Source organism: Podarcis melisellensis, assembly GCF_964234715.1.
Source record: "Podarcis melisellensis genome assembly, chromosome: 12".
NCBI lineage: Eukaryota > Metazoa > Chordata > Lepidosauria > Squamata > Lacertidae > Podarcis > Podarcis melisellensis.
The window spans coordinates 26,323,926-26,338,120 of record NC_138544.1 but is presented as its reverse complement, the minus strand read 5'-3'; the positions used below and the strand labels follow the sequence as shown (position 1 = coordinate 26,338,120).

General features: G+C 39.7%; 2 protein-coding genes and 1 long non-coding RNA gene across 9 annotated transcripts in view; 1 reads left to right on the top strand and 2 right to left on the bottom strand.

Annotated features, from left to right (window-relative positions):
• The window catches only part of LOC309353812 (uncharacterized protein), a 21,974-nt gene extending 8,395 nt beyond the window's left edge, over window positions 1-13,579 (top strand). Inside the window, exons 4-5 of the mRNA XM_081883493.1 lie at window positions 7,339-7,427; window positions 8,669-13,579. Coding sequence (XP_081739619.1) covers window positions 7,339-7,427; window positions 8,669-8,673 — 94 coding nt within the window. The 3' untranslated portion in view covers window positions 8,674-13,579. The remainder of the gene's footprint in view (window positions 1-7,338; window positions 7,428-8,668) is intronic.
• Window positions 2,362-2,862, bottom strand: LOC309353897. Its single transcript, XR_014162127.1, has 2 exons — window positions 2,460-2,862; window positions 2,362-2,421 (listed from the first exon to the last, which is right to left on the bottom strand). It is a non-coding gene; the product is annotated as an uncharacterized lncRNA (long non-coding RNA).
• HYCC1 (hyccin PI4KA lipid kinase complex subunit 1) overlaps window positions 9,826-14,195 on the bottom strand; it is a 33,449-nt gene continuing 29,079 nt past the window's right edge. For 5 of the 7 annotated variants that reach the window (XM_081883338.1, XM_081883339.1, XM_081883336.1 and 2 more), the window contains exon 11: window positions 9,826-14,195. In XM_081883338.1, the coding sequence (XP_081739464.1) occupies window positions 13,645-14,195 (551 nt within the window). In that variant the 3' untranslated portion in view covers window positions 9,826-13,644. The other 2 variants (XM_081883342.1, XM_081883341.1) reach the window with 2 other exon arrangements.

Here is a 14,195-nt window from a genome sequence, read left to right as displayed (position 1 = left end):
ACGATGGTGTTGCAGAGCTTCCGGAACAGTTCATCTTTGGTTCAACACAATTCCAACTCTACAACTCTATGATTCTATGAAATGGAGGATTCCTTCACAATGTATAATTCATATATTACTGAAAGAAGAACACATATTAAGTGGCTCCAGAAAGAAAACAGTAACTTAGGACATTTTGGGGATGGATCTTGGAAAGGGACAAGTGAAGGAAAACGATGTAAGAAGAAAGTGCCTTTGTGCAGCAACGAACTGCTTTTCTTTTACCATTCACTAAACAGAAGTGTCCTCAATTCTGGGATAAGCATTAAGAGTTTCCAGGGCAGAGGATGAAGGGCGCCTCTGCCAATTCTGGAATAGTATTGTGAACAAACTGAAGCTTTACTTAAGCCTTGCTGCTGGAGGACCAGCTGAATGCATCACAGAATTCTAAAGCAATAGCTTGTCTGCAGTCCAACTAAACAGTTTGGTGAGTTACCTTTCAGAACAATGTTCTTCATAACATTTACTCTACTTGCCCTATGGGCTAAGGGAAGGGCATGTCAGGAACATTTCAATGTTTGTTGCACACACACCCCAACCATCCTATATAGAACAGCACCAACAGCACAAGCTATTAACATTTTTTCCTTGAAAAGACATTGTGTTGGACCATACTTCAGTTCCAATCACTGGGGATGGTTAGTCATGACAAGTCCTATTGTTTTTAATTTAAACTCTGTGTAACTAACAATCTGGAGCAACCTGTTGCTTTATCTGACATTTAGGAAAGCCACTTCAAAACATCCCCATCTGTCCACCTTTGAAATCAGGAAAGGTGTGGTTGCCTGGGACCCGTGCTCAGACTCAGAGCTGGAGGAGTCTCAGTCTGCCTCAGGCGGCATCTGAACCGAGTCTGGGGCCTGATTCTGAAGAGCCCCAGTCTGCACAGATTCCCCTGCAACAAGCACCAGCAGGGCCGAGTCAGGAGTCTGAGCCTGCCCTGGCTCCAGATGTGGGGATTACCTCATTGACCTCTGCTGTGCAATCACATACAGCTGCTCCATTACCAGTTGGGTCAGGAGAGGCTGAGGCAGCCTCTGGGTCTAGTAACCCACCAACATCTCCCGAGCTGCAGAGACTCAGGTCTGAGAGAAGGAGAGACCTGAGTGCTCGCCTTTGGGCAAGATGGAGATGAGTCACCGGGGGATCAGGACCGGCTGTTACCCCGTTAGAGATAAAAGGCTGCCGGACCCCGGGCCAGGTTGTGGGAGCAACATTGCTCTTGCTGGAACCTGCCTGAGACCTTGTGCCTGACCGGTTTCCTGCCTTGGCCCTGTTGGACTGATTCCTCATGGAATCCTTGGATTCAGTACCGAACCTGGACCGTGTGGCTTGGGTTAACCCCCGGGCCTAGCACAGTTTGCTCCCGCCACAACCCGCACTCCCCTTCCTGGGGGTGCGTTTTGGTAATTCAGAAGCCATGGCCAACCCGGTGGCTGCGCTGGCGACCTTGGCTCAGGACAACCAGACCATGGCCCATACCATCCAGCAGTTGAGTGACGCCGTCACGGCGTTACAAGAGCATTTGGCATGCCATATTGATGAATATCATCGAAGAGGTTGGCAAGTTGGACAACAGGAGATTGCTTGATACTGCTGGCTTCCAGAATCACTTTGTATCACTAATGTATTGGAAAATAGTCACAATACAAAGTTTGGTGGGGATATAGGCCTTCTAAAGAATAATAATACATAATCTGCCTTGCTGTCAAAATCCTGGTGAACAAGATCTAAATCTAATGTCCACTTGGAAGGCTTGTATGAGAATCTGTTACATTCTTACTACAGTAGTACCACAGGTTACATTTGCTTCAGGTTACATACGCTTCAGGTTACAGACTCCGCTAACCCAGAAATAGTGCTTCAGGTTAAGAACTTTGCTTCAGGATGAGAACAGAAATCGTGCTCTGGCGGTGCGGCAGCAGCGGGAGGCACCATTAGCTAAAGTGGCACTTCAGGTTAAGTACGGACCTCCGGAACAAATTAAGTACTTAACCCAAGGTACCACTGTATAAGGATAGCCAATGTTGGGCCGTCCAGATGCTGTTGGACTCTTAACTTTCATCAGCCCCACACAGCATTTCCAAAGATCAGAGATGGTGAGAAATGGAGTCCAACATCTGGAGGGTGCCAAGTTGGCTACCCATTGTTTAGTAGCATAAACTCAGTGGCAAAAATGCAGCGAAAACACTGAGTATGTTCTACTAGCAATGGTGCTGGTGGGGAAAATGTGAAGTTAATGCGGTAGTAGGAAAAATCAAAGGCGTTTGAAGACAGAATACATTCTATTTCTACAACAAATTTTCCTCTGAAGTCAGTTGCTGCTTTACAGTACAAGATTCATTTAACAGGGTTGAGCAGGACAACATACAAAAGGTTACTCTAGATAATTCAGCACTGAACAAACTAGTTCCATAGACCACCATATAGATCATTAAATAATGAGCAACAATGATACTGTACTCCTAATGAGAACCCCTAATTTATAGAGAAGCACTCTTCTGTAGTGTTTTATTTGAAGTATAAGTGAGTCATCTACCCCGATTCCTGGGGGTAGGATGCAAGCCTAATATGTTTTTAAAAAGACACAAAGCTGGCATTATTATATTGGAAATCTAAAAAGCAGGCATGTGTTCAAGAATGTAATTCAGAAGCAAAATGCAAAAATCTTCTTGACTAATTAGAAACGCACCGTCTGGCAGAAAGACAGATTACTCCTACTATAAGTCTGACACTAGGAATGATAGTCCTGATTACAGGCAAGCATGTCAGGACTGCTTTCTCACCACCCCTCTACCCACACTGAGATGATAACTTCCCAGCCCATGTTCCCTATGGATTCATTGTAGTCTCAAACTCGGCACTTTAAAGAGCACCTTTTGTTCTGAATCCTCATTCATTTTATGTATGGACAGTAGGCTATTCTAGTCCAATCCCCTGTTAAGGAAATTCAGAGCTAGGGCATCCTCAACAGATACTGTCCAAGATCTGCTTGAAGATCTACTGTGAGAGAGCCACTATATATAATTTGTAAATGAAAGGAGAACAGGGGAGTTATAGCAGACCTAATCAGTCTTCTCTAACATGGTGAGATGTATTATGTATTTCTATTTAAACAATAGTAATTTCTAAATTTCCATGTATGCAAATTTGTCCCCTCTCTTTTTGGGGAAGATGCATTTCCTCTTGGCAGTGTGCAAGCGGACATCCTCTGCAGAAGTTTCAAGTGTCAAATAAGACATATCTATAACATTTGTACTTTCTCAAGCCTTCAGACTATTTCAGAATGCATAGCAGGACACAGCCAATCCTTCTGCACACAGCATTTTCATGGTTGAAATATCCCTGTCACTTTTAGCTCTGTGGAGGAAGACGTATGTGTACCTGTATATTTTGCCTTGAAGGGCAAATAGCAGTTGGTGGGCTGGTTTAAACCAGAAGTGTGAGACAGAAAGGGAGTGGGGAAATTGCAAACTCCCCCAGCTACAGCACTCCTCTGCACTGTAAGTGAGAGCACACCTGGGCTTTAGATAAAGTGGGTAAAAGAACTTTGGTTCCCCCTCCAAGAAAACATTTTAAATCTGTAACGTGTAGGATTTCAGCCGTAAGTATTATCTCCTTGTAGCGGGAAGTGACACAGACTCTGGTTTCCTGGGCTCACCAGTTCTCTAAGCCAAGCTAATGCACTGACTGGCTCTGGCTCTGATTGGTTAGAAAGAGCCAGAGGGCACACCTGCCATTGTCAGCAGAGAGAGCATTTAAAAGCCAAGGTTCCCTTGCAGCTTTGTTCCATCTCATTACAAGGGATCTAGGCCATGTCTTCCAAACTACCAGGAAGTTGATTATCCTCATGGCCTATTCAGACTAGATATAGTATACAAAAGTGGACAGGTCAGAATTCAGGGGCAGCCCATCTCGTTTTGCTGCCTGAGGAGAAATGGGAAGGTACTGCCTCCCCTGCCGCTCCCCCACCAAAGTCTTGCTTACCAGAGTTGTGCAGCATCAGGGGTACCACCCAGCAGGGTTCCTCCACCAAAAACAGCTGCTTCTACCCATTTCATGGGTGGGCTGGCCCTACCAAGAGTAGTTTAGTTGTGGAGTCACAGTGCTCAATTTATTTTGTATTCTGTTTGACCTGTTGCCTGCTTTCCCCCACCTGTTATTTCAAAAAGTTCCACAGTTGAGCTAGTGTTGTCAGTGTGTGATTGCCCCTCAGGCTTTGGGAACCCTCACGTGTAGATCTCTTTGGTTCCAACACTATTGGAAGTCAAAGGCCAGAGTGGTAAAACCAGAAATTTGACTTATTCTCAGGAAGAAACAGGGCTGGAGAGCTGGCTTTATGCTCTGTGCAAATTGCAAAGGATTGGTTGGGGTCGTGGTGTGTGCTGGTCCGTGATTCTTGGCTTTAACTATTACTACTACTAATAATAATAATTACTTATACCCCGTCCATCTGGCTGGGCCTCCCCAGTCATTCTGGATGGCTTCCAACAGGATATTAAAAAATAAAATAAAACATCAAACATTAAAAACTTCTCTAAACAGGGCTGCCTTCAGATGTCTTCTAAAAGTCATTGTTTCTCTCTTGTTTCTAGGGCTGTAGGTGACTTTCTTAAAAAAGAGGTGGTGGCAGCAACTACTGTACTAGATAGTAAGATCTGACTGCCAGCAGGGCTGTTGAGCAGCAGTTGGGGAAGAAAGGGGATGTGGGAGGCTCATTTGAGTATCCTCCCCACAGGGAAAATTTAGATAAGGAAGTTCTAGATAGCTGAGGTTATATTATAAGAAATGCAGCTACCATCAGCATATGAATATGCAGAAAATTCCCTTTATACCCTTATCTAAGACCAAAATTACAGAGTGCTCAAAAAGTAATTGCAAACCATAATTAGCCATTGTAACAAGTTTTCGCACCACACAAAAAAGCAGTGGTTTCTGTTTATACAAATGGATTAGATTTCAGCCCAGTGCTGTCTGTTCCACATATTTTGTAATTTAAGAAATTAAAGATTCTCTAGCTGTTAATATATCATTATTATGATAACCAGATTCCAGTAATTATAGTGCAGCAAATATCCTTGCTTGTTAAAAGGGATATTAGTGTTAAAAAGTACACAAGTTTCATTTATTTACCAGCTCATGTGCCGTAGAAATTAGTCATAACCAGTGTTCTTAAGACACATTATAGACCAAGCATACAAGATGGGGGTGGGGGATTTATTGCACACAGCATTGTTTGACTCAAGTCCATCATGTGCTGCAAAAGAAAAATGGTTTTGGACAAAATGAATAGTGTCTGAAACATGCATATATAAATGGCATACTGAGTTTTGTGACAATATTGGCAATGAGTTTCACGCAGTCAAAAAGAAAGTATTTTCTGTCTCATGTGACCCCCTATAGTACAATGAGTTGGTACTGTGAGGTAATTTGATGCTACATAGATTAATCCACTGGGAAACTTCTCAAGCCAACATGAAAAGTTTCCATCTATTCAGCTTAAGAGCTGGCAGCTGCTGTGCATTTTGATGTTTCCATATGGCATCAAAACATTGTGCCGCAGCGTTCAGTATGGTTTTAAACAATGGCAAGGCTATCCTTGTATGATGGTTACAACAAAATCTATTTTAATCAGGGAAAGCACCTGTTTGGAATCTTTCAATCCAGTGATTTCAAATATGATGATTTCAAATGTTAATTTTAGTTTTTCAAAATATATGATGGGTTTCTGTATTCTTTTTGAAGACATATTTTAAAAGCTAATCTAATGGACACTTTCTTTAGAAGTGGACATAAGTGCTGGGGGTCTTGGAAGTCCTACCCCTCATTGGAATGCATCACTCAGAAAGTATTGGAGGAAAAAGCAATTTTTCCACTTTGGACTAAGGAAGTCTCTTGCTATTATGATGTGGATCCAGGAAAAGGGATAGGAGAATGCAGGTGGATGGAAAGCTTATAAACAGCGCAGAAAAAACTCACATGCTCTGTGTAGCTCCTTGTTTTTGTCATACTAACCCAACACTTTCTGCTGCAGCTGTAAGGAACTCTGTAGGCTGGGGTGACTAATCAAGTCCCTCCAGATGAAGTCATCTGGGACCATTGGCCTTGCTGCCTGGGGCTTATGGGAGCCGGAGGCCAACAATATTTGGGTAAGCCATAGGGTAGTCAGGCCTGCTATAGGCCCTATTGTCAGCAGTGAAACTGGGCAGTGCATTTTGGCGCATGTATTTGTGCCTATACATACAGGAATAAATTGGCATCATATAGGCTCTAATTAAGCACAAAAATTAAGCAATTAAGCACAAAAAGAACAAACAGCAACATGGAAGGGGCAGCAATAGCAGCAACCACTATTTTAACTTCTGGAAGAGGCTTGAACTGGGGGAACAGGAAAATTCCCATCTCGGGTTTTGGAGTGGCTATAAGCAGTAGGAATGTTGTGAAATTTGACTAGAACGTGGGAGGATTACATCAGGGGTGAGGACCCTTATGAGCTTGAGGACTACATTCCCTTATGGCAGCTTTCTGATAGCTACATGCCAGCTATAGGCAGAGTGAGGCCGAAGTGAGCAGTGCAATGAATATTCATTTCCCCTTTGTAAAGTAGTCTAGTTTGTACACACTCAGGTTTCATGAATACTGAACTACTTATGCACTAATGGAAAGGAGTCCATTCTGCACAACATCTAAGAATTAGTTTAATTAGACACTAATGACAACTTTATCTAAATTGTTAGAGCAATTTTATATAATCCTCTCTAGTGCAATTTGGTGTAGAGATTTACAGTGTTCTACAATCCTTAGCAATCACTAGTATCCTGGGCAGCTCCCCAATAGCTAAGAATCTAAAACCAAGTTAAAATCCCCAGATGGCTTATGTTTTGCACATTAGAAGATCTTGTTCTAATTTTAATTTCCCTTTGCTTTGCTTTCTTCCTCACCTGTTTGTTCATTCTAATCCTGGCTTTGACGCAAAAGCAGGATTACCACAAAGCAAAACGCATGTGCTCAAGAAGTGCATAGTTCAGGCTGGGAATTTGAGCTGTGGAGTACCAATACTCTATCAGTTATAGTAGTGCCTTGTGATGTTACAGGAACACATTTTGGAATAAATATAGGATGAGTTCTAATCACATCTGATTACTCAGCATTCCACTGTTGTTTTGGGTCATGCTTTCTGAAAGAGGAAAATTGGGGGGGGGGGAGTGCTTTCTACAAAATGAAACAGAACATCAGACACATTACTCATCTATAAAGAAAGAGAATTTAGATTGTTCATCACCCATCTCATTCTTTAAGAAATCAGTGCTGTTACGTGAGATGCAGCAAAATGGACTCCAATTTGGTGTTTAAATCCACTGGAGAGACGGCTCATACACTATTTTCAGGTAAGTATAGCAGTTTGCCTGGCCCATGCCCCTCATATCCATCTAGTGCAACTTCTCATGCAAGGTAAATATTCTAGAAATAGGTATCCATGTGAATGGGCTTCCATGTGCACCTGCCCTTTCTTAAGAGATGGCATTACACAAGTTTTGTTCCCATTTATGAAACCCATTTGGTGAAAGGGTACATGAACATGAAGCTGGATGGCTTTCCGCTCACTGTACGCATGCTCTTGGTTTCTTTCTCCCACATGATTTCCCTGGAGAGACCAACTGGGACATGTTCAGCCAATACATTTTTCAATAGCTTCTAGACTAGTTTAGTTGCTCTGATTTGGGTTCGGACTTAAAAGTAACTGAACTTGTGTCCCATAGATTTTAGTGGAACCTGAGTGATGGTTAACTTGTCCCTTTGATTTCATTGGGAACTTAAGTGCAACAAGTCTGAATCCAACCCTCTGTACTGAATGAAACCCAGACTACATCAGCAAATCCTGTCAGACTGGACATTTGCACAAATATTCGCTTCCTGCATACACACAACTATCCACATAGAACATTTACAGTTGCAAAAAAACTGCAATCCTGACACAATAGTCACCCACCTTCACATAGATTAGCATTTTCAATTACGTCCTTAAGAAACTAGGAATACTCCTGAGTTGTTGTTTTTCCCTATTTACCCAAAACTGTCTATTGAAATGAAAGAACACAAAGAACACAAAGAAAATTTGTCAGAACAACTGGGCTTTCCCCCATAAAAAAGCTCAACAACTCTGGTCAGTCCTCCCCCCACAAAGCTCAACAACTGTGGACCCTCCATTCTAAAAAAGAAAAAAGACTGGGTAGATCACTGCCAGTTTTATACTGGGAGTAGATCGCAGTCTCTATAGTTGGATGTGCCTGCTTTAGGGCAACTCTCACACTTAAAATTAAGGGGCCTTACATACTTTGTGATCCGTTGGAATATATAAATTTAATACCACCATTACAGGCCACCTTTTAATAAGCAACTCTTCCTAATCTAGTTTACATAAAACATTGGTCATCCGTTTGACAAGTAGCTATCCATTTGACATCATTTCTAGAATATGCATCCTTTGGTGCCTTGATGTGGTTTTGCCTTTGGCCTACTGAGCCAAGGAACAGGCCTCAGAACAATGCAGAAGGGTGCAGCCTTATGTCATGGTCAGGCCTACAGTTCATCTTGTCCCTGTCAGTGAACTGTGCCATCTGTTTCACAGGCTGAACATCTATGACCTAAATCATCCAATACCCAAAGGGTCAAGAGCTTCTGACTTTACTAGGAGCAACTCAACTCAAGAATCTGCAGATAGTTGGGAGGTGATTTTAGTTGGGATCCTGACTGGGGGGGGGGATTAAACACTCTCCACAGCCCCAGCAGTAGCTGTTTACATAACAAAAAGTTCATGTAATCATCACATTTTATTTGTCCATTAGCATGTGCACTAATCATACAATCTTTTTAGCCTAGTAATACTGCAAAGAAAGTACTGGGGTAAGAAGGAATAATTTTTACCACATTAGGAAGTGTTTTTGAGAAGAAATCCTACATTCATCTTAGTCTCTTTTGTGCTTCAAACCACGAAGATTGGAATTTATTTTACCCATTGGTTTTACTTTATGCAATTGCATGAACTTTAGAAAAATGGATGCAGCTGCACAGGAGGGAAATGCTAAATTACAGTTCTTACCAGGAATATAAAAACTTTGGGGAAAGGGAACAGAAAGATCAAGGCTCAAAGGTTTACTCACAGTTAAGCCATTTTAGAACCACCCAATTGGGTTGACCACAAAGGATAAAATTCTAATACAAGAGCAGTGGTAACAACTGATGAGGTAAAATTCTGTTGAAAGTTGTAACCCCCAATTCCTAGTGGATCTGGCAACTGCATTGAGTAGAACACATCAACCAGCAAATGGGCTCAATGATCAGATCCCTGCGCTGTGCCACACCAAACTTACTATTCTGTATTCTGTAAATAAAGTAGTCTTAATAGAAACTCTAGTCTCGTGTCTCTTATTTTCAGACTGATTTCCTCCTGCACCACTGCTAGTGGGTTCACAAATTATTATAAAATTCTGATCCAGTAGTAACATACTGGAGGTTGTATTTGCTTTATATATGTGAGGCTTTGACAACAGAAATACAAAGGATGTTATATATATTTAATAGTATTAATAGGCATAGTTTAAATAAGGTATGGTGTTTGTGGTGATACTTCAATTGCATTTAAAAAGTGGTAAATACTGAATATCAGAATCTCTCTTGGCTACAATTTCAAAAACCACACCACCACCATGAAGCATAATTTCAATACACATGTAAGTATTCACAGTGTACCTAATCTTAGAAACCAAGACCCCTGTTGGTTTATTAAAAAAACAAATACACCAGACTCCTTATTTTAGGAATGTGAATTCTAGATAGGCAATTTATTTATTAAACTATACAAAACAAGCATTTTGTTACCAAAACAGAAAATATTCACAAACTACAGTACAAAAGAGAAAGTGGCACACTTAATTTAATCTTTCTCATATTGTTAAGGAACAATGTATCAACTGGTGTTAAGTCTTCCCTGTAATAAGCAAGTTATTAAAAATATACATAGAGCCAATTGTTTTTAAAAGTGGAACTATGCAAAAGGATGCAGTAAAGATTCAGAGAAAGTCATCTAGCCCATTTAAAAACCAAAACATGAAAACTATGTGCCCATCACTGAAAGATACATTCATAAATGTTATGTATCTGATCAAAGGCTGGCTTCCTCAATAAGATTGCTAAAAAATTTCAGTACTTGTTCTTCCCAAGTTGTGGTCTTCAATTTTTTCATTAATGTTAATTTCTTTTAAAGAAAACAACTATTTGCCACCACAGCAAAGTCTAACAAAGGCAACCCAACTATGTTATAATTGTCTCACTATGGGACAAGTGTTAGTTCAACTGACTTTGATCAGAATTCAAACTCAGCAATGAGTCAATAAATGAACCAAGTACAGTTTGTGTGTGTGTAATGAAATGTTTCTATTTTGTAATTTAAATAGTAGATAACATTCATCCAGTCACAGAAGCAACCTCCCTAAAACATTATTTAGCAAACCTTTTTGAAGCCTAGTTTTCAGTTGCCCCAACCACAAGAATGTTTCAGTACTGATAAAATGTAATTATCTAACAAAGCAAAAGTAGTTTTTATATTCCAGAGCTGGTTTGAAACATGAAAGTGAGCAACACAGTGTTACTTCAGAATGGAAACTGCTACTCACTAAATAAAATTCTGTTATACAAGTCTAAAGGTCCCAGGCATTATAAACCTCATGGTTATGTGATAATTTTTTTCAGGTCCAAGATCATAGTAGGCATTTTGAGCAAGCTGGGACAAAGTTCAAGAGAATATCCCCATCATACTTTACAGATTGTGCAATTTAAATACTTGTATCATAAGGCCAGAGTGGGGGGGGGGGTCAGTTTTATGAGAATTATTTAAAATATTCCAAATCAGTATTCCATATAGGTAGGATTATACAAATCACCCTTTCATGGCTTATAAAAGTGCAAGTTGCCTTTGAAAGCTAACAATATTTATGAGTAATTGTTTTTGATCAAAATGCCTGTCTGTCTTTGATTTTGTCCATACTTATGTATGCCTGAAAGTTCTGTAGCTGTCCACTCCAGATGTACTTTGGATCATATATAAATATAACTGCACATCTACAGAAAATCTCTTCTTGTATCAGGATGTATGCATGGAGGAAATATGAAAACTGTCATATATCCTATTTCAAAGTTACTTTGAGCAACAAGCCTGATTGCTAACTGAAGTATGTAGATATATATTATTTTAACCTTTCTGGCAGTTTATGGTGTAATTCTAGAACAAGTTTACTTAAATGTGCAAAAAAAACCAAAACATTTTCATTAAAACAAAAGTATCAACTACTGTTCCAAAACTACATCACTGTAAACATTTTTTAAAAACATAATATTGTATCATGGCATTTTAAATAGTCATAGGAAGAAGTTTAGCTCACTTTAATTTACAATGGCTATATATTCCTGTATAAAAGTTATTGTCTTCTGCCTATACTAGATAAAATATTAAAAGCCAGTAAAATATGGTGAAAACTGTAGATGCTGCGCTTGTAAAAGGTCAAGTATAATACTGTTATAATAAGTAAATCAGTGATTAAACAAAATATAGGCCCACGAGTTTTTAAATTTCATTCTGTTGAGGGGGAAAAAGATTTTTTTGAAACTGTCTAGTTCAGTTAGATAAAAGCTGCTGATTTTGGTTAGAGAATTTAGATTTCTAGAAATTAAGAGAAGACAATCCCTTTGAATTGATGGTACAATTTCTGACGACACCCATTGAAATCAATGGAACTTACTTAAGTTTGATCTAACTAATATTCTTACTTTATATCCAGCCCTTATGTTCACAAGGTTTTCAGCTGCTTATGAGTTAAAGCATAAAGCTAATGAAGCACAAGAGAACCAAATTATATACTATTATGCAGTTCTGAGTTGAAATGTACTTCAGCTGAAATTTAATACTAACTAGAGAGGATGGGAGGACACATAGATACAGCTATTGTTACACTTGGAGATTACACCTTGGGGCCAGATTCCATAAACAAACACAAGGCACTCCAGCTTACACTGTGGTGTGCCACTGATTCCTCCCTTCTCCCCACTCTCACATCCAACCAACAATCTCCAAAAAGTCCATTTGAATCTAGTTTTTGGGGGAGTGCAGAAGTGGGAGGCTTCACAATATACCCCCATGAACAGAAACACCTTTCACAGAAGCCCATGGAAATGGCCTTGAAGTCTGTAACAAGATCATTTTAAAAAAATCATTGTACCAATATCAGGTTTGTCGTTTTATACTTTCAGGTAAACAAAAACAAATATTAATTTGCCCTTCCAAAATATTTAATGGGTTCATCTGTTCCAACACAACCCACTACCCATATAAATAAGGCTCACCATTTTAATGAGATGCAACTCATAAGAAGGGCTTAATGCAATAAATGAGTGATGATATAAACAGCTAATCTACTTACATACTTTAGTTTAATTGAAATATTAAAGCTTCTGAAACCTTCAAGATGCATGATTTTGTTCAAACCTAACAACTCAGTAGAAACTGGAAACCAATGTACAGGCTGTGAATAGGGAAGATAAGTTTGTCGCTTTATGAATTCACCTGTCATGTAAAAAAGCTGCCCTGGAAAAAAGCTGCCCTGTGTTGATGTTTGAAATGCACATGAAATGGGAAGAATTAGGGTCAAACCTTCCTGCTTCATGCTTGCTTGTGCACTGCATTTCAAGCTTACGTAGAGATGTACATGCACAATATACTGATCTGTGTACCACCACAATCAAGGTGTACAGATAGGACAATACAATAATTGAGCTCCATGTATTTAAGTCCGCATACACATGTGGCATTCAACAGGTGAATAGCAGCTGAATCAAACACACCAGGGGGCAGCTCAGCACAAATCTTGGATCTTTGCATGTGTTTTAAATACAAGAATAGGGCTAGTGTGCCTAAAAAGATACAAAGCTTCATTTCTGCTTCTACGGATCAGATATACACACTATATTTTGAAAAATGTTCATTGCAGGTGACTTCAGAAACCAGAAAAGATAGAATTCAATGTTTCAAACTTAACACAATGACCTCTATCCAGAATTCTGATTTATTTCCAAATATGTTTTTTTCATTACAAGCTACTGCATTGAGTGGACTCCTAAAATTGCTTTGATGAATATAAAAAAGCATCATCCTCTTGTAGTAAAATGGCACATATATTCTGGATTACAACCCATTGTTCACCAAAAACATGTAACTGAAGCTTGCACAAGCAGCACAACCCATACTTTAAAAATTTCCCTGGTACAGGTTCATCATGTATTAGATTTTCAGTACAAACCTTATTGTAGTACCATTACAAATGTCAATCCTCAAATTAAGAATCTCAAAGACTGTGACATCATTATTATAAAATACTTAGAATTGTCTACCCTATTCTTTTTAAACACTGCAATCCTTAAAACTTGCAATTTAGACATTATTTTCAACTAAGAAAATCTTTAAAGATATCTCAAAAGATTTTTTTTTTAAGGGTATCAGGGCTATTGTACTAGCAACTGAATCTCTTTTATACTGACAAATTAGTCAGGTGCTCCTTAGTCTGCTGACAAAGTTATGCTGATGGTAGGTGGCCGTTGCTGATTTGGCTGTTTGCTTGAAATAGGAAGTTCTATTCTGTCGGCTCCAAAAATCAGATTCTCCTCTTGCAGACTACAGACTGAAAATCTGTTTGCTTCTGTGCCACTGTGGTGATTATTTGGGACTACGCCACCACTGACCTGCTCAAAGGATTTGCTAAAAAGAGTAGTGCTAGTTCTAGCCAAACTATGACTGCCTGGCTTAGGCAGAGATTGGCTGCTAGTCAGGGTCAGTCTCTTTAAAGACAGAAGCTCTAAATTCTCACTCATTGCTCGCTGGTTTTGTTTACGAGACAGATGATCTTTGTAGGCTTCACCAACAGTTTCTTTTTCTTTTCCTCCAACCTTGCTTCCTCCAGACCTCCGCTGACTCTTGCCTAGCTGAGTCTTGTTACTGGTGTTGCTGCTGAAAGCAGAATGATTTGTGGTAGAAGGAGCCCTAGAGTAAAAACCCTCATCAACTTCAGACACCTCTATCAGTTCTTCTTCTGGAATGCCTAGTTCATTAC